Source organism: Nyctereutes procyonoides, unplaced genomic scaffold, assembly GCF_905146905.1.
Source record: "Nyctereutes procyonoides isolate TBG_1078 unplaced genomic scaffold, NYPRO_anot_genome, whole genome shotgun sequence".
Taxonomy (NCBI): domain Eukaryota; kingdom Metazoa; phylum Chordata; class Mammalia; order Carnivora; family Canidae; genus Nyctereutes; species Nyctereutes procyonoides.
In genome coordinates, this window is record NW_026575051.1 from 1,239,289 (window position 1) to 1,258,224 (window position 18,936).

At 51.0% G+C, this 18,936-nt stretch overlaps 1 protein-coding gene across 4 annotated transcripts; it reads right to left on the minus strand.

Annotated features, from left to right (window-relative positions):
• Positions 1–1,651: 1,651 nt before the first annotated feature.
• On the minus strand, positions 1,652–16,772 carry ABHD16A (abhydrolase domain containing 16A, phospholipase). 4 transcript variants are annotated; one of them, XM_055330161.1, is made up of 20 exons: positions 16,597–16,771; positions 15,585–15,641; positions 14,762–14,828; positions 14,442–14,528; positions 11,476–11,561; positions 9,592–9,665; positions 9,290–9,412; positions 6,341–6,455; positions 6,152–6,253; positions 5,165–5,228; positions 4,709–4,758; positions 4,297–4,420; positions 3,537–3,641; positions 3,252–3,315; positions 2,934–2,990; positions 2,725–2,787; positions 2,493–2,569; positions 2,299–2,397; positions 2,156–2,202; positions 1,652–1,983 (listed from the first exon to the last, which is right to left on the minus strand). In XM_055330161.1, the coding sequence occupies exons 1-20, from the start codon at positions 16,726–16,728 to the stop codon at positions 1,900–1,902; spliced, it is 1,677 nt and encodes a 558-aa protein (XP_055186136.1). In that variant the 5' UTR covers positions 16,729–16,771; the 3' UTR covers positions 1,652–1,899. The 4 variants fall into 4 exon arrangements, with proteins under 4 accessions (XP_055186136.1, XP_055186135.1, XP_055186138.1 ...); XM_055330160.1 differs by having other exon boundaries at positions 2,299–2,400; positions 16,597–16,770; XM_055330163.1 differs by lacking the exons at positions 4,709–4,758; positions 5,165–5,228 and having other exon boundaries at positions 2,299–2,400.
• Between the last annotated feature and the right edge of the window lie 2,164 nt (positions 16,773–18,936).

Genomic DNA, 18,936 nt, shown 5'->3' on the forward strand with positions numbered 1-18,936 from the left:
TGGTCCCACTCTGATGGGTGTTCTGAAAACAAACACCCGATGTGAGATTTATCAGGTGGGGCGTAATTTAAGGAGGTAGACTGAGGCCCATGGGTGGAGGGGGGTCCAGAATTCAAATGTTAAGCCTCCCCTCTCCTCACCAACTTCCAATATCCAAGGGTTCCTCATGATATCCACTGTTCTTTATAGTATGTGCAGGAAGAAGGCGGAGGGGGAAGTGGTGGTAGAGGGAGGTCAACAGAGTCCAGAGTCCCTAGTAGCCTGGTCAGGGAGAGTCCTTTGTCTCCAGGGTGTGGAAGGTGGGTCCAGGTGCCCCCTATTTGCATTCAAGGAGGTGGTTAACTGAACAGACTTGTTTTCCAAGGGAATAACTAAGTGTTCTGGTGGATCAGGGAGGGTGAGGTTCAGAACCATGCAGCTGGTCCTACAGCTTCATGCTCCACACTTTGCACCCTGTTCACACTGAGGACAGGGACAGAGGAATGCAGTGCCAGTATCAACTCTCCAGTATTTGCTAAAGGTAGAGCATTCTGGAGCTGTGGCCACCTCCTCTTTTAACCCCAAGTACCAGGTATCGTATCACCTGACAAGTCTCCGATCACTCTTCCAGTGAAGACTTGGGATGCCCCTGCCTAAGGAGCTGCTGAGCTGGTGTGGGCAGACAGCCTCTGCCCCAGAGACTGCAGAGAAGCCTCATGCCCTGGGGTTCCAGGAGACACTCAAGTTAGCCAGAGGCCATCTAGGACATCAGAGCATTATTACTGGCCCATGTTAAGCCTGTTCAAAACAGTAGACCAAGGGGCGCATATGTGGGGGAGTTTCATCTAGAAAAGGGATTTTCAAAGGGGAAGGTGGCCATGCAACATACAGATGGGTGGAAGTGGGGCCCATTCTGTTCCATGAAATCCAAGAATTGGAAATAGCACAGAATTAGGGGAAACCGATTTCCTCAGGTTCAACCTAAGGATTTTCTTCTGACAGCTGTCCAGAAAGGTGAAGGATGGCTCTGAGAGAACATAAGCCCTTGGTGCCCAGGCAGGTGGGGCACCAGGCAGGGGGTGCCAGGTCCCTGGCAGGGCCTGTTGTCAGACTGCAACCATGTGTGAAGAGAGGTTTGATGACACTGAGGTGTGCAGGGTTTGCCTGCATGAGACGTGGGGAGTGGGCTGATCCTCCCCCGCCCCCTGCCCCGGGGAAGAGCAAGAGCTGAGCAGGGAACCCTGCGGACACTGATGGTGAAGCCATGTGGGGTTGAATCTGGAAATCCGTAGAAGATTCTCAAGTAGGGGAAACCAGGTACTAGAAGACACTGTGTAAGTGACAAACCCATGGAGTTGTAAGCAAAGGGGGCAACCGTGAGTTCCTGGGGTGGCAGCAGGGTTTCACAGGAAGGACTGTGTTGCAGCCTGGGGAGGCTGTACGTGGTGATACTACTAGACACACCAGCAAACGGGGAGGCCTGGGGACCCACCACGTGCAGACAGATCTGCTTGGGGGCTGCAGGCCTAGGGGAACAGCGAGGATGAGGAGGGTTACATTGGCTGGCTGGGGTTGGGTTGCCCAAAGCACGGCCCTCTGTGGCTTCAGCTGTCCCCATTCCCAGCTCCAGGCTCCTGTGGACATCTGGGAAGTCAAACAATTAACCAGCCTGTAGAAAAAATACCTTTTTATTAATTATTAGGAATAATCCATTCATTGAATGCAGGATGTGTATTGGGGAAGGTTAGGTACTGCCAGATGGCTGAGGGGAAACGTGCAAGAGGGCAGTGAGAAGGGGGACAGTCCCCCCCTTTCCACAAACTATTAACAGCAACACGAACACAGAGAATCACAAATAAGAGGATCCTTCCTCACATCTCCCTCCAACCCACTCTTTCAAAACAAGTGCCAGTGTGGTCGCTAGAGGTGCCAGGGCATCTGGAAGTTCTGGGCCGGGAGAGGGGTGCAATGTGTGGCCTCGAAGTTGTGCAGATGCTTCTGAGCCTGAAGAAAGAGCGCAGGATGGGGACGGGGGAGGGTGCGTAGAACATGCAATGAGCAGCAGCCACCAATCGCCCCGGTGAAACCACATGTTCTCTATGAGCTGCCACTTCCAACGCTGTCCTCAAGCCCCACAGGTGCCCCCTGGCCATCCCGGCACCCCCTTCCTGCTCACCAGAAACAAGGCCAGCTGCTGTCGTCCATCTGCATTCATGTCTTCCCCTGCAGAGAGGGGTGCTCACACATGGGCTGCACATCTGGGTACTGGGCCCCCCCGGCCCCTCCCCAAAACCCTATCCTGCCCCAGGCCGTCCTTACCCACACTCCAGGGGAAGTCAGGCCCATGCTCTGCCTGGTAGGAGCGGAGGACGGACAGGCACCAGTCCTCCTCCACCTCCCAACGGCTGAAAATCGAGGCTGCTGGGGGGGGGGGCAGGGAGGGAAGAGGCACTTGTCAGCCACCTGGCCTTGCCAGGGCCCCACCCAAAGGACTCACTGCATCCTACTCGCACCTTCCTCCAGCTGTGAGGAGGCCTCCAGCCACTGCCTCACCACTCGAAGACCCTCCTCCGCCATCACACAGGGATACCTACAGGGTGAGCACCGGGGAGGGAGGTCAGGACCCGTTCTCTTCACTCCTCATCCCTAACCTTCTACCACCACCCCCCGCCCCGCACTCCCCACCCCCTGCCGCAAGGTGGTGCTAGTGTCAGCACACATGTGTACACACACACCCTGGCTCACCGATACTGCAGGAGCTTCAGGAGGAGGTCGTTGCCTCTGTTGGACATGATGTCCTCCGGAACCCTGGGGGTGGGAGGAATATGCACTGGAAGGGCTGGAGGTTGGGGAGGAAGGGTCTGGATACCTGGGTTTCTGGCGGGCAGAGGTGGGAGGGGCAGCTTCCTAGCTCTGTCTGGGATCCAGGAGGGCAGAGGCTCCTAGGCACTCACGTGGTAGTGATGATCTCATCCTTGGTTCTTCGGATCAGCAGCACAGGGCCCTGGTACCTTCAGAGGACAGCATGGTGGGAAGGAGTGCTCAGAGGGGGACAGGTGACAAGTGGCCACCCCGCCTGTCTTGCCCCTGCCTTCCCAGCCCCTACTAAGCAGGGCCCCAGGAGCTAGCCCATCACTCAGGGGTGAGAAAATATTGAAGAATAGGCACTGCCCAAACTCTGGTCTTACTGGATCTGCTGGAACACCCGGCAGAGCCTGTATAGTGGGGAGGCGGGAAAGGGTGTTTCATGCTAGAGGTGGGCCTGCCCTCACCTGCACAGCTGTTCTGCGTTGTTTAGATTGAGATGCTGCCTCACAGTCCTGGTCACCAGGCCCCCTGCAGCGAGATAAAAGTGAAGGGATAACAAAGACAAAGCCCTTGCCCAATACAATGGTCCCCACTGTCCACAGAAAGAGAAAACTAAGGCTCCAGACACGGGAGCCCTCCTGCTTCTCAACAACGGTGTGACCCACTCCCCATCCATCTCGTCAGGATAGCTCCCAGTTCCAGCCCCCGCCTCCCCTTCCCTGGAAGGCAGGCCTGGGAGCTTCACTCACTCCAGCTATCTGGCATGACCTTCAAGGCCAAGGGCACCAGGTCATCGAAGGAGGCATCCAGGATCACGGCACTAATGTCTGGGTAGGACATGGCTGCCCACGTGGCTGGGATCAGGACAGGGAAGAAGGGTGACATCCGGGGCCTCCTGTCCACTGCCCCACCCTTGTCCCACTGACCCTGCAGGCTGATGCCATGCTCCTGACTAGGTGGGCCCCTGGTCTCCCTCAACCCCTCACTTCACTTGGCCAGGGCTCTATCTGGAAAGGATGTGCATGGGAGACAATGTGCAGGGGAAAGACTCACTTCCCTGATCCCCCTCCAGGACCCTGGTTTACTTCTTTTAATAATGGGCATAAGAGGGGCCCCTGGGTGGCTCAGTCGGGCATCTGACTCTTGGTTTTAGCTTGGGTCATGATCTTGGGCGGGGGGGGGGGGGGGGCAGGGGTGAGATCAAGCCCTGTGTCAGGCTCTGCACTCGGCAGGGAGTCTGCCTGGGACTCTCTCCCCTTCTCCTTCGCTATCTCTCTCAAAGTAAAATCTTAAAAAAAAAATAATAATAATGGGCATAAGAGTGGAAGGAAATGCAAATATGCACAAACAGGATACCATCTTCTAGACCCACATAGATAACCCACTTCTATTATCTCCTCCCTTAAGCCTTGACCCCACTATCAGGCCCCTAGTGCATTTCCCTACCTCACCTGGGGGTGGGGTGGGGGTGGCGCAAATTGTGGGGGTGGTTAGGAGGTAGGCTGATACCAGTGAAGCCGCCAATGGACCAGGCATAGATGATGATGTCCTGGGGCTGGAAGCCCAGGCGGTAGATGGCAAACTGCACCACCACATCCATGGCATTGGCCTCATTCTGAGGAAATGGCACCCCCTGCAGGAGGAAGGGCAAAGGCAGGAGTGGTTCAGCACAAAGGGGGTGAGGGCCAAACACCCCCCCACCCCCCTTGCAAGCCTGTTGCTTGCTTGCTGTGGTGTGGACTCTTAGCTCCCCTGCAACAGCCAGGGAGTGCAGAAGAAAAGCATGGTGGGAGGGGCTGCACTCTCCAGAAAGCAGCCTGCCTGCAACTCCCCACTGCCAGAGGAGGGAACCTGGGTCCCTGTGACCAGGGAGGAGACACACCATAATTCAGGAAAAGAAAGGGATTTCAGAGGGTCTCACCGTGCTTCCAGCAAAGCCTGGATGGTTCCAGCCCAGGACTGAATATCCAGCTGCAACAGTGAGGGAGGAGCTAGGACCTCATGACCCACACCTCCCCTACTCCAGCCCAGGGGGAAAGAGCAACAGAACACTGGACCTCTAAACACCCCAAACTCAGAGGCGAATAACCCCAAGTCTTCCCAGAATGAGGCGAGGACACCAGATGTTCTGAGGCAGCAGAAGGGAGAGATACGTGACTGTGTAGTGGGGACAGAATGAAGGCCAACATGTTAGGGACACAGCCCAAGGGGAGGGATGTAAGGTTAGCAAAGCAAATGGGGAGTACACTCCCCCAAATGTGAGAGTTTTAAACTTCACACAGACAAGGCGATCAGGCCCAGGGAGGTTATGGCAGTGTGGGAAGGTAGAGGCTTTCCATTCCAAAGGGCAGGACAAGAGAGCTGAGCCCAGGCCTACCTTCCAGAGGCGTAGAAATGCAGCCCACCTCATAGAAGCCCGCGTTCCCCTCACAGCAGATCACCTATGGAGGGAGGGAGGAGCCAAGCTGGGCCAGAAAATCCCCCATGTGGCTAGAGGTAGGAGCTCTGTAGGGTAGAGGAATGGGCCTGTTCTCTTTAAGGAGAATGGAAATTTCTCTTTTCACAAGGTTCATCAGAGAGAAGCAAAGTGGATGCAAATGCTTAGCAAACTGAGCCCTCAGAGGAGGGGGAAGTTGGTCAACCACCCAGCACAGTGTCCACTTCTCCTTGGAAGACCAGTGGGGGCTCGCTTTCAGAAATGGGGTTAGGGATACTTTTTTCCTTTCTAGTTTTTGGCTCTATCTTTTCCCATGAGTGTTTCTTCTGTGTGGTATGGCAACTGCTTTCCATCTCTGGGCTCCAGACTTATAGAGTCAGATGAAACACTAATTCTATGGTACCCCAAGCCCAGAGATAGGGTGGCTTGCATGGACTCTCACAGCAGTTGGGTAGAGCCAAGACCAGAAGCCAGCTCCCTAGACTGCTGGCTCAGTGCTCCTTCTAGGGCTGCTTCCTGGAGGCAGGCTGCTTTGGAGACCAGGCTGCCCAGGTTCAAATCCCAACTCTCATTTACTGTGTCATCTGGGAAAACGATTCTGGGCCTCAGTTTTAATATCTGTAAAATGGGCTGACATAAAAATAGTACCTATTCTACAGGGTTGTGGTGAGGATTAAATATATGCCTTCTATGTGACAAATGCTACATGGTGACTGTCACAAGATTGTTTTTTGGTCCTTGTATGTTACCTCTTGCTTCCTCCATTTTGCTATGGCAGGGTTTTCTGACACCAAGAGGTCTTGAGGGTGGGGCCAGGAGATGGGCTTTTCTCTAGCCATCCTTCTTTGGGGTTGCTGGAGGACTGGGATCCCCAGAGCCTCCACTGCTCCCCTCTCCCCGACCTGTGAATTCCTGGCTCCCACTCACCAGCTTCTGTCCCTGGGGCTCTGATGTCTCCCGCCGGTCCACAAACATGGTGTCAATCTCGTTGCCATCGCAGGCCAGCAGCTTCGCCCGGCGCCCATTACACTAAGTGAGGGAGATGTGAGGAGTGGGAAGTCACATCCCTGGTGAGGGAAGAAGGAACATCGGGGCACAAGGGTGGGGGCGCCTCACCTCTTCCACCAGCCGGGCCTGGCCCTGCAGCAGCACAGGCATGAGGGCCTTCTGGAGCAGGTACACTGAGCCAGGATACAGCATCCGGCGCCCCAAGGTGTGTGCCACCAAGTAGCTGTGGGGAACTCAAGGTTAACAAACCCTTGACCTCAGGGGCGCCCAGGGACCACCCCAGCCCTCGCACCCAGAGGTTCTGGGGCCTGATGCACCCTTGACCTTCACAGTTTTGTTTTCTTTTTAGAAGATTTAACAAAATGCTGTATGGACCAGACTGGTGTTTTCCCAACTTTTTTTTTTTTTACTACAGCCTTTCTAAGATGCACATTTTATACTGTGGCCCAGTACACGCATTTGTACATATAATACTGAGAATTTTAGGAAATATTTTCTACATAAAAGTAAAAGCAAAGTTATTAACTATGATTCTGTTAATGTATAAATACAACTTAGGGACATCTTGGGAGCACAGTTAAGCGTCTGAACTGTTGGTTTCAGCTCCAGTCCTGGGATCCCTGGATGGGGCTCCAGGCTCAGCATGGAGTCTGCTTAAGATTCTCTCTCCTCAGGACGCCTGGGTGGCTCAGAGGTTAAGCATCTGCCTTCGGCTCAGGGTGTGATCCTGGGGTCCGGGGATTGAGTCCCACATCGGGCTCCCCCACAGGGAGCCTGCTTCTCCCTCTGCCTGGGTCTCTGCCTCTCTCTTTCTGTGTCTCTCATGAATAAATAAAATCTTAAAAAAAAAGATTCTCTCTCCTCCCTGTTCCTCCCCCAGACCTTTCCCTGGTGTACCCACATGAGCACCTGCTCATTCACTCTCTCTCTCAAATAAATAAAGAAATCTTTTTTTTTTTCAAATAAATAAATAAATCTTAAACAAATGCAACTTATTAAAAGTCCCCAAGTAGGGATCCCTGGGTGGCGCAGCGGTTTGGCGCCTGCCTTTGGCCCAGGGCGCGATCCTGGAGACCCGGGATCGAATCCCACATCGGGCTCCCGGTGCATGGAGCCTGCTTCTCCCTCCGCCTGTGTCTCTGCCTCTCTCTCTCTCTCTCTGTATGACTATCATAAATAAAAAAATTAAAAAAAAAAGTCCCCAAGTAAATAATACTTCAATAAACAACAGCTATAATTTATTCAATTGATTTCAAGATTCATGAATGGGTCAAGATCCATAATTTGGTTTCTGTTTTGAGATTTCTTTATTTATTTGAGAGAGGGAAAGTGGAGGGGAGGAGAGAGAGAGCAAGAGGGGGAGGAAGGGGGGCAGAGAGATTGAGACAGAGAGAGAATGTGTGTGTGTGCATGAACTGGGGAAGAGACAGAGGCATAGTGAAGCAGACTCCTCGTGAGCACAGAGCCCAAGGTGGGGCCCTGAGATCGTGACCTGAGCCGAGGTCAAGAGTTGGACACTTGGGGATCCCTGGGTGGCTCAGCGGTTCAGCACCTGCCTTTGGCCCAGGGCGTGATCCTGGAGACCCGGGATCAAGTCCCACTTTGGGCTCCCTGAATGGAGCCTGCTTCTCCATCTGCCTGTGTCTCTGCCTCTCTATCATGAATAAATAAATAAAATCTTAAAAAAAAAAGAGTTGGACACTCAACCAACTGAGCCACCCAGGTGCCCCAAGATCCACAGTTTGAAAGACACCAAACTAGACTGCACACTCCACCAGGCAGAGACCTGGCTGTTCTGTTCACTGCAATATGCCTTTTATCTGCCATGTAGCCAGTGGCTAGAGCCTGATGCAGAGTAGGGGCTTAATAAATATTTACTGAACCAATGCACTAATCTAGACAGATAAGCAACAGAAAATTCCCATGACATCTGCACCACTGTAAGATATGGATGATTACTGCTGCTACTTCCAACACCATCCGTGTCCACAACTATGATTTACTTGGGCTTTGCCATATGCTCTCAGGCAGCCAGGCAAGGTAGAAGGCTTTGTGAAGATGTTACCACATTTAATCTCGCCAATCCTATGAAGTGGGTTAATCATGGACACAGAAATTGCAGGTCGCTAAGGTAGGATAGCCTAGGAGCAGAGGGGCCAAGACAGGGATAGCTGCCACCAGACCCTGCTCCAGCTAAGGCTATGTGTCTCCACCACACCTCCAACTTCATTCTTCCCTCCCAGCCTGGTTAACAGAGCTTCTGTGGGGACCTGGCTGGCCCAGTTTGTAGAACATGTGACTCTTGCTCTTGGGGCCGTGAGCTCAAGGCCTATGTTTCTTGCAGAGCTTACTTAGTAAATAAATCAAAAAAAAAAAAAAAAACAAAAACAAAAAACAGTAGTAACATGAAAGAACTTTTGTGTCAGATAGAATTGTGTGAACATCCCAGTCTTTCATTCACTGTCTATGAGACTCTGGAGCTCTCTGGGCCTCTTTTCTTCACCTATAAATCTAGATTAAAAACAACCACAAATATGAGCACCTGGGTAGCTCAGTGGTTGAGCATCTGCCTTTGGCTCAGGTCATGATCCTGGGGTCCTGGGTTCGAGTGCCCGTATCAGGCTCCCTACAGGGAGCCTACTCCTCCTTCTGCCTCTATGTCTCTCATGAATAAATAAATAAAATCGGGGATCCCTGGGTGGCGCAGTGGTTTGGCGCCTGCCTTTGGCCCGGGGCGCGATCCTGGAGACCCGGGATCGAATCCCACATCGGGCTCCCGGTGCATGGAGCCTGCTTCTCCCTCTGCCTGTGTCTCTGCCTCTCTCTCTCTCTCTCTGTGACTATCATAAAAATAAATAAATAAATAAATAAATAAATAAATAAATAAATAAATAAATAAATAAATAAAATCAATCTTTGGAAAGAAAAAAAAAACTACCACAAATAATACAAACTACGCAGCACAAGGCCCTATCTTGCGAGGGAGCACCCTGTCCTGGAATCCTCACTCCGAATCACCTCCACCCCAGCTGGCCTCTCTTCCCTGTTGCTTCCCACCTGGTGATCTGACAAGGCAGCTTCTTGACCCGGTTGAGGAGGGTGTCTGCTGTTCCCCGGTGCAGGGGCTCTGGGCGGAGCAGGGCCACACCTTGGCAAGAAGGGCCCCCTCGAGACTCCTTCCTGAGGATGGAAAGATGCAGGGGAGGACAGTCAGGAGCAGCAAGCTGAACAGCGGAGGTCTGCAGGAGAGGGGGGAGGATGCTGTCTAGGAACAAGGAGATGGCGCTGGAGAGCAGCCCCTGGGGCCCAAGATGGGGACAGGACAGAGCAGGGATGGAATTAGAGAACTGGGACCTCACCGGCTGCTGGGCTCTTTCCAGTGGAAGTCGACCGGCCAGCTCTTAAAGTCAAAGTTGTAGTTGGCGAGCTGCCTCTGTGGTGGGCAAGGAGAGGTAAAGAGGGACTGAAAAGTTGGGGCAGGCCACCTACCCACCCTAATCAGCCATGGGACTGGCCCCCACATGTCATGGGGAGACAAGGAGAGGTCAACACCCCCATACTCCCTTCTCAGAGTGAAGAAAAAAATCAGCCAAGAGAGGATGCCTTTATCAGCTATCCAGCTGCTTCCAGAACACTCCTTGCTTTCCCAAAATATAAAACTGACCCACCCCCAAAAGGGATGGCTTGTAGGTACTGGTGCTTCTGAGGGAGGAAGTGGGGGGGCTGTTGGCTGTTCATGCCCCCCTCCCCTACTGGGTCCCTGATACAATGCTGTCCTGGAGGGCTGAGTGAGATGGATGGAGGGAAGTCATGCCTACAGTGGCTCCTTCACATTGGGCCCACCTCTTGAATGAGGCCCTCTCTCACTGTTCCATCCTTATGGCCACCTTCCTTCTCTCAACTTCTGCAGCCAGACCATCCATCTATGCCTCCAGTCACCCCACCGAGCCCATCCACATGCTTTGTGAGGGTGGCGGGAGCTGCGTCTTCTCTCCTGTACTCCCTCCCTCACCCTTGAAGCACCTGGCACTCTATTTTGAGAACTGTTTTTTATTTTCCATCACAGAAATTTTTTGACATTTTCAAAAATAACTTGACTAAGAGAGAACAATAAAAACACTGTACAAAAATGTAAATGGCAAAACAAGACAAAATGAAGAAAAGCACATTTCAGGCAGCTTTTGCTCAGACCCTGACTCAGATCCAGACCCAGCCACTTCCTTTGCTCTGTTCCTCACTTAATCTGCTTTGGTCTGTTTCCTCAGAGGTACAATAATACCATCTCATGCAACTGTTGTGAGGACTGGGAAGGGCGTATGCAAAATGCCTCAGAGGGGGGTCCCTGGGGGGCTCAGTGGTTGAGCCTATGCCTTTGGCAGGATACCCCTACCCAGTAGGGGACTGAGTCCTTCATCAGGCTTCCTGCAGGGAGCCTGCTTCTCCCTCTGCCAGTGTCTCTGCCTCTCTCTGTGTGTCTCAGGAATAAATAAAATCTTAAAAAATATATGCCTCAGATGGTGGTAGAGCATCATTGCATAGCTCTGCAAATGCGGCCAGAGCAACCAGTAACATGATGATGGTGGTCACAGATCTCTGATCCCAGGAACCCCTTTGTTAACAGGAAAGAGCTTTATAGGGCCCTAAAGCCCCTTCTTTTTTTCTTAAGGATTTTATTTATTCATGAGAGACACAGAGAGAGACAGAGAGAGAGAGAGAGAGGCAGCGGCATGGGCAGAGGGAGAAGCAGGCTCTGCATGGGAGCTCAACTGGGCCTAAAGCCCCTTCGGAAAGACAATCACACTCCAGCACCAGCTGAGCTGGCACAACTCCAAGGACACTGTGCCCTGGCTTTTCTCCCTCTTGGCACCACATTGTGCTTCCAGGCACAAGAGTGGACATACCTGTCCATCTTGTTCCATCCCTGAACAAAACTAGCATGGTGTGCAATGCACACGGCCAAAATAAACAACATTTACAGAACTGAGCTGCTCGGAGAGAAGACCCCCTTCTAAAACACTGTGAAATATTCTGCTAGAAGTGGTGGGGAGGAAGATTCCTTGGGTAGATGGTTTCCTCACACAGAGGAGGAGGGATATAGCAATATGCAAGCAAAAAGCCAGGGTGTTGGATGGCAAAACACACTGCCTCCCCCAGGGCAGAAGCTGGTGCCCGGTGCTCTGGGGAGGCAGCTGAGGAAGCTGCTACCAGGATACCTGTCTGGCACCTTTCCTGGAAACACTCACCTTGTTTTCTGCAGACTGGTTCCTATGTGTGGCCTCCAAGATAGTGATGAACTGCCGGTACTGGGGGTTGGTCCAGCGGCCAATACCTGATAGAAAGAGGACAGGAAACAGTGTTAGGAAAAGTGGGAAGAGCAAGCTGAGTGAGTTTCAGGAAGAGGGTTGGAGATGGGCAAGGAAAAAGCCCTGGAAAGAGAAGCAGGAGGAAAAGGAACAGATGGCCCAGGATCTGGGGAAACAGGAGAGTCGGGCTGACCCCCTTCCTCCATATCTAGCAACTGGCTTCAGACTTCTCCTATCCAGCTTCTTCAGTTATTTTTTTTTTTAAGATTTATTTATTTATTCATGAGAGACACAGACTGAAAGAGGCAGAGACATAGGGAGAGGGAGAAGCAGGCTTCCCATAGGGAGCCCGATGTGGGGACTGGATCCCAGATCCCGGGATCATGGACCGAGCGGAAGGCAGGTGCCCAACCACTGAGGCACCCAGGCATCCCTCTTCAGTTGGTTTCTTGATAGGCGATTGACTTCCCACCCTCCAGAATGTCCACTTTCCCGGTCTTACTACAGCGTCATGCAACCTTACTATTCACCCTGGTGAACATGGGTTTCCCTGCCAGCATTCTCTGCTGCTCGCTTCCCAGCTCTTTTCTGTATAGTCTAACTCCTGGCCATCTGGCTCCCTAGCTCCCCCTCTTGCCCCAGAATCACTTCCTCACTGACACTGAGCCCCTTCCTCCATCCCCACTCTTCCAACTGTGCCTCTCAGCACTCTTCCTCTCCCTCCAGACTCCATCCTCCTCTGCTTCCTGGGTCCATCTTTGCCACCTTCGGAGTCCCAGACATCTCCCCCCCGCCCCCCCACCTCCCTCTTACTTCTCTGAGAGCTACTCTTCCGGAAATCACATCTGCTCTCCCTTCACTGCAAAGGAGTCTCAAGCCCTGACTTCTCTGCTTCCACTGATCTGATAGGTATCACTCACATGCCAGGCACCATTCTGACATGGAGACAGTAGGAAATGAGACACACAGGCTCCAGCCCTGAGAGCTGGTACTTTGGCCAGGTGGGGTGGGGCTGGAGAAAGAGAAGAAGCAAGTACACGAGAACTTTTCAGGGAGGGGTAAGTGCTAAAAAGAAAATAAAACCAGAATGAACTAGAAGGCTAGTATCTATCATCAGGAGTAGAGACCCCAGGGATCCCTGGGTGGTGCAGCGGTTTAGCGCCTGCCTTTGGCCCAGGGCACGATCCTGGAGACCCGGGATCGAATCCCACATGGGGCTCCCGGTGCATGGAGCCTGCTTCTCCCTCTGCCTGTGTCTCTGCCCCTCTCTCTCTCTCTCTCTCTATCATAAATAAATAAATAAATAAATAAATAAATTTTAAAGGAGTAGAGACCCCAGACAGTACTGCGAACAAAGCAACGAGCAAAATGAATTGTATGGAATGATGCCGTTTGTGCCAAAAATGTAAAACTCACAAAGGAAAGGCGATATATTATTTATACTTCCCATACTTCATAGATTCTAAAATGTCTATTTTATTTACATTTGAAAACTGAAATCGGAATGCATTTTACAATTCATAACAGCTTAGATTTGGTAAGACGAGGCATATCTTTCATAAGAGTACACAAATGTGGACCAGGAAAGAAACTACGCCAAGTGGCACTGGTTAGTTCTGGGAAAAGAGGAACACGGGACTGGGGAAGATTCCAATGGGAATGTCAACTCTGAATGCAATGCTTCAGTATTTTATTGATAAAAGGTATTTGAAGCAATATGACAGAACACAAGCATTTCAGTTCTTTATGATACTGTATTTAATTTCTGTACCCAAACTAAAAATAAATAAAATGTAAAAGTAAAGCAAAACTGGGACGCCTGAGTGGCTTAGTGGTTGAGCATCTGCTTTTGGCTCAGGCTGTGATACCTCAGTTCTGGGATCGAGTCCCACATCGGGCTCTTTGCGCGGAGCCTGCTTCTCCCTCTGCCTGTGTCTCTGCCTCTCTCTCTCTGTCATGAATAAATAAGTAAAAATCTTAAAAAAAAAAAGTAAGGCAAAACTGAGGAGTGGGAGCTACTTTTAGATCGGGCACTCAGGGAAGGCCTCACTGAGGGGGGAGCCCAGAGCATGGGGGATCAGGAGGCAGAACACCGCAGGCAGAAGGTCCGCACCCCTGACCACAGCCACCACCCACCCACCCGCCCTCTAGACAGGCATCCCCTTGCCCATTTTTGTCACGTGCACTCGCCAAGGGGCAATGATTTGAACCATCTCTTCATTTTTAAATCATGAGCTATAACATACACACCTGCAACACAGTTTAAAAGATACAAAGCAAACATTCTGTGACCATCACTCAAGTCAAGGAAGGGAACATGGTCACGCCCCCCCACGCAGCCCCGACCCGTTCCTCTCCCAGGTTATCACTCCCCTGACTTTCTTTCTTTTTTTTTCTCCCTGACTTTCAAGATAGTCACGCCTGTATTCTGCTACCAACATATGCATCCCTTGTGAAGTGAGTGGGAACAAACCACATACGTTTCTGGAAGTCTGCTCCTTGCACTCAACCTTACAATTGTGAGACCCGTCCTTGCTGCTGAGCGTAGTTTAAATTCGCTCACTTGCATGCTGTGTCGTGTTGTGTTGTGTTGCACAACTAGACCTCTAACGTATCCATCCTACTATTTGTGGCCATGGACTTGTTTCCAGTTTCAGATTATGACAAACATCTACATGGACATGTATGGAATTATTGTAGGGTATATGCATCTTCTTCAGATAACAGCAGTTTTCTGCCAATGAGTGTTTTTTTCATACTTACAACCAAGCCCTTTAAGGAAAAGATCACATCTTCACCATTCCCAATTATTCCCTTTCAGGGCCCAAACCATATATTTGCAAAATTACTTAATAAATATTTACCCCGGGAAAGATAGATCCAAGCCAGGCTCCCTCTGGACCTACCTCGGAGACAGGCCACGCCTGCCAAGAGTAGTAGCAATGTCCCCGCATAGTGAGAAAATGGCACCACTTTGGACAAGCTCAAGTAACCTGGGAGGGGAGAGGCATTATGTGAGAAATTTCCCCACTGCCCCTTGGCATCTCTTCACAGGTCAGGCCCAATCTCCGCCCCATACTCTCTCTTTGGGACATCCATGCCCTTGGAGGAAGAAGATGCCTGATGGAAGAGGAAAGCCAAGCCATCTCCGTAGGTCCCCTTTCCTCTTTGGAGAGGTTGGCTCATCTGCCAACAACCTGCCCACCACCTTTGAAGCCACACTGACCTTTCCTGTATAAGTAGAAGAAGGCGAAGGGAGAGGAGTAATAAGAGATGGACCAGAAGACTGAAGCCTGCAGCAGAGAGACAGGGACAAGCAATCAGTACACATGCACACACATGCACATATGTGCACACATGCACATGTACACGCACGCACACACACACAAGTCTGCCATTTCCAGGCCTAGGCTCTGAGCAAAGTGGAGGACCTGAGGGAGATCAATCACATCAAGTACCTAATCTGTGGATGACACAGTAGGTGCTTAATATCTGCTGAAAGGCAATGTATCAGAGCAGAAAGGAGGCTGGGGAAATTAGGTACAGGTTCTGTTTTCTTCCTCTTATCTCCAGACATAATCTCATCGCTTTTAAAGGCCAGTTTCTTTTTCTACTCAAGTCAATCAAACCTTTCCAATCAGCCCTGCTCAGCACAGCGCCTGGCCTGGTCTCCAAGAGATGCACAAACGTCACCATAGGAACCCTGCCAGAGAAAACAGCTGTCTTTGCAGCCAAGGAGGTTAGTTGCCAGTAGCCAGGGAGGACAGGTCACTGGGGACCACAGGACTCAGCACTTGCAGATGGTCCCAAGGGGAAACACATTCTCCTCAGGGCTCAGGCTGCCCCAGAGAAAGCAGTGCACACACCAAGGGGGAGTGCCAAGTATGGGTGCTTGAGAGTGGGTCCATGTGGTTGGAGAGGCCGGCAGCAGAGGCTGGAGCATTCCCCACCCCAGGGGCACTGTCTTCTCCCATGCTAGGGAGGAGAAAGTTCCGAGGGCAACTGGGTGGGAAAAGACACAGTAGTCCCAGATGCGAGGGCAGACATACCAGTGCCAGGATGCTGTCAGCATGCTTCTCCAAGGCACGGGGTTGATAGTACGTATCCTGCCAAAACAGATGGCGGAGTCAAGGACCATGTCCACTGACCAGTCCTTCGCCTTCCCTTTTGAAAGCCCTGACGTTGTGTCCTCTGGTTCTAGCCTCTGAAGCTGTCCCTCCTGCGACATTCCTGGCTCCCAAAGAAGTCCCTCTTACTAACCCCTCCTCCAAGCCTGATTTCCTACCCCAGACCATGAAAACATAGGAGGCCGGACTTGGGAGCAAAACTGAAAGCCTCACCGAAGGATTTGTGTTCCTTTTTCACAACCCAGTTTCAAATGGGCCGTGGGCAGGTGCAAACGGGGAGAGGAGTGAGAGAAGAAAGGAAAGACACAATGACAACTTTAAGAGGGAAATAAGATCAGAAATAACAGGGTGATTAAGGAAGAGAATGTGGCAGAGGGCAGGCCGTCCCGGAGGGCAATAAACAGTTGGAGACTACCCGTGAAAAGGTAGAGCCTATAGGGACACAGCCGCCCACCACCCCAGCTTTCCCTAATGTGACCCCCCGGGGTCTCCAAGGCTGGTTGGGCGGTTGGGTGGGAGGCCGCGCGTATGTCGAAGTCATCTAACTTCACGGACAGTGTGGAAGGCAGAGAAAACGGAACTGGGGAAGGCACCGAGTCAGAAGGAATCACCCAGCTCTGGAATTGGCGCAGGGTCTCTTCCCGGACTCAGAGGCAACTGGGAGTAGCACGAACCACGACAGACGGGGCGGGGGCCGCGAGAGGGAAAGGCGAGGAGCGCTAGTGGGAACCGGAAAGCGGTGGCGAAGAGCGATAGAGGAGGCCGGCGATCCGCGGGCGTGACTTTAACCCAGGAGGCGCAAGGAGCACTCCGCAGACACCTGGCTCGACAAGCAGGCTCCCCCGATTTCCAATAATGGGCGCTTCCGGGGAGCAGAGGCCGCGAAGGGGACTGGGCCGTACCATGTTTCCGACCCGGGGAGAACTCGACTCACCCAGGAGCTGGAAGGGGGGGCAGTGACTGAAGTTGGAGTCTCGGGGACGCCGGACGGGGCCCTTTCCGAGTCCCTCTCCCGGTAGATTTTGTAGAGCCGGGGGCCTAGGACGCAGCTCAGCAGCTTCGCCATGGCCCCCGCTCCCGCCGCTGCTCTCCCAGCAGCAAGTCCCCCTTCCGACCCCGCCCTTCCCCGGCCTCGAAGGTATTGCGTGCCCTTGACGTCAGCACGTACCGGCTCCGCCTCGAGCCCTGTAGAGACATTTTCCGCGCTGCTTGAGACGGATTTCGCGCAGTTGGACCTACGGGTAGAGCCGTGGTCAGAAATTAGTTGGAGGCGTTTGGAACGCGCAGAGGTAGGGGATTATCAGGATTAAGTCACTTTTTCCGATCCCTTAATATTGGCAGGCTCTCGAACGACAATGGGAACGAGTGATAAGATGCAACAAAAAGAAAAGGTGTCTAGGAACACATCTAACCAAAGAAATGCAAGATTTTATGAAGAAAATTACAGAAGTTTTTGAAAGAGGTGACCAAAGGCTTCAATAAATATAGAGCTACATCGCAGTCATGGATAGGAGGACTAAGTATTATCAGGGTGTGTAAAATACCGGTTTAAAAAAAAAAAAAAAGGAGGAATTCTTGCTCCTAAGCGTAGACGAATCTCAAATGTAATGTTTAATGGGAAAAAGAAAGCCACAGATTGATTACACACAACCATCACGATACCACTGTATAACGTTTGAAAAGAAAATTTAATGATCAAGTGAAAATTGAAGAGCAAATTTAGAATAGTGTAACACAGCATAGAGGATCTTTGAAATGGTAATACTTTTTTAAAGATTTTATTTATTTATTCATGAAAGACACAGAGAGAGAGAGGCAGAGACACAGGCAGAGGGAGAAGCAGGCTCCGTGCAGGGCCCAACGTGGGACTCAATGCTGGGACTCCAGGATCATGCCCTGGGCCAAAGGCAGATGCTCAACTACTGAGCCACCAAGGATCCCAGTAACACATTTAATAGATATTCAGGTTTGGTTTATTTTCCTTTGTACCTTACACCTACATGATATATAAATTCTTTCGCTTCTTATTGCAGTAAACACATATACAGAAAAGTGCACCTTTTGAATATATCCATGTAATCAGCATCCAGATCAAGAATACATTATACCACATCTACAAGACCCTCCCCAAATCACTACCTCCCCCGCCAAGGAGTAACCACTTAGTTTCTAACCTCATAGATTAGATTTGACTAATTTTGTACTTTATGTAAATGGAATCATGCAAATGATGCCCTTTGCTTCTTGCTTCTTTTACTCATTATGTTACATTCAATATAGTCCTTGGTATGCATGGAATATTTCATCAAAAACCATTTAGAGGGCTGCCCAGGTGGCTTGGCGGTTTAGCACCAAGTCAGCCCAGGGCCTGATCCTGGAGACCTGGGATGGAGTCCCATGTCGGGCTCCCTGCATGGAGCCTGCTTCTCCCTCAGCCTGTGACTCTGCCTCTCTCTCTCTTTCTGTCTCTCATGAATAAATAAATAAAATCTTTAAAAAAAACTTTTAGAATTTTTAAAAAACACGAATTCAAAGAGATACATGCACCCCTCTAAAGCAGCATTATTTACAATAGCCAAGATATGGAAGTGGCCCACATGTCCATTGATTGATGACTGGAGAAAGAAAATGATATATGGGGCACCTGGGTGGCTCAGTCCATTAAGCATCTGCCTTTGGTTCATGTTATGATCCCAGGGTCTGCGGATTGAGCATCTCATCCGGCTTCCTGCTCCACGGGGAGCCTGCTTCTACCTCTCCCGCTGCCTGCTGCTACCCCTGCTTGTGGGTAAAATCTTAAAAAAAAAAAAAAAAAAAGATGTGGGGGCAGCCCGGGCGGCTCAGCAGTTTAGCACCTGCCTTCAGTCCAAGGCGTGATCCTGGAGACCCAGGATCGAGTCCCACATCAGGCTCCCTGCATGGAGCCTGCTTCTCCCTCTGCCTTGTGTGTGCCTCTCTCTCTCTGTGTGTGTCTCTCACGAATAAATACATAAAATATTTTTTAAAAGATGTGATATATACATATATACATAATGAAATATTATGCACCCATTAAAAAGAATGAGATCTTGCCACTTGCAATGATATGGATGGAGCTAGAGAGTATAATGCTAAGCAAAATAAGTCAGCCAGAAAAAGACAAATACCAGATGATCTCACTCATATATGGAATTTAAGAAACAAATGAGCAAAGGGAAAAAGAGAGAGAGAAATCAAGAAACAGACTCTTAATTACAGAGAACAAACTGATGGTTACCAGAGTAGGGGGGCATGG

Excerpts from the sequence above, each read along its gene's own strand:
- ABHD16A (XM_055330160.1), bottom strand. The coding sequence starts at position 16,728 with ATGGCGAAGCTGCTGAGCTGCGTCCTAGGCCCCCGGCTCTACAAAATC. Across the intron at positions 5,229-6,151 it reads AGCCCCAGGGACAGAAGCTG|GTGATCTGCTGTGAGGGGAA; the intron begins GTGAGTGGGAGC and ends CTCCCTCCATAG. Across the intron at positions 4,759-5,164 it reads CATTTCTACGCCTCTGGAAG|CTGGATATTCAGTCCTGGGC; the intron begins GTAGGCCTGGGC and ends TCACTGTTGCAG.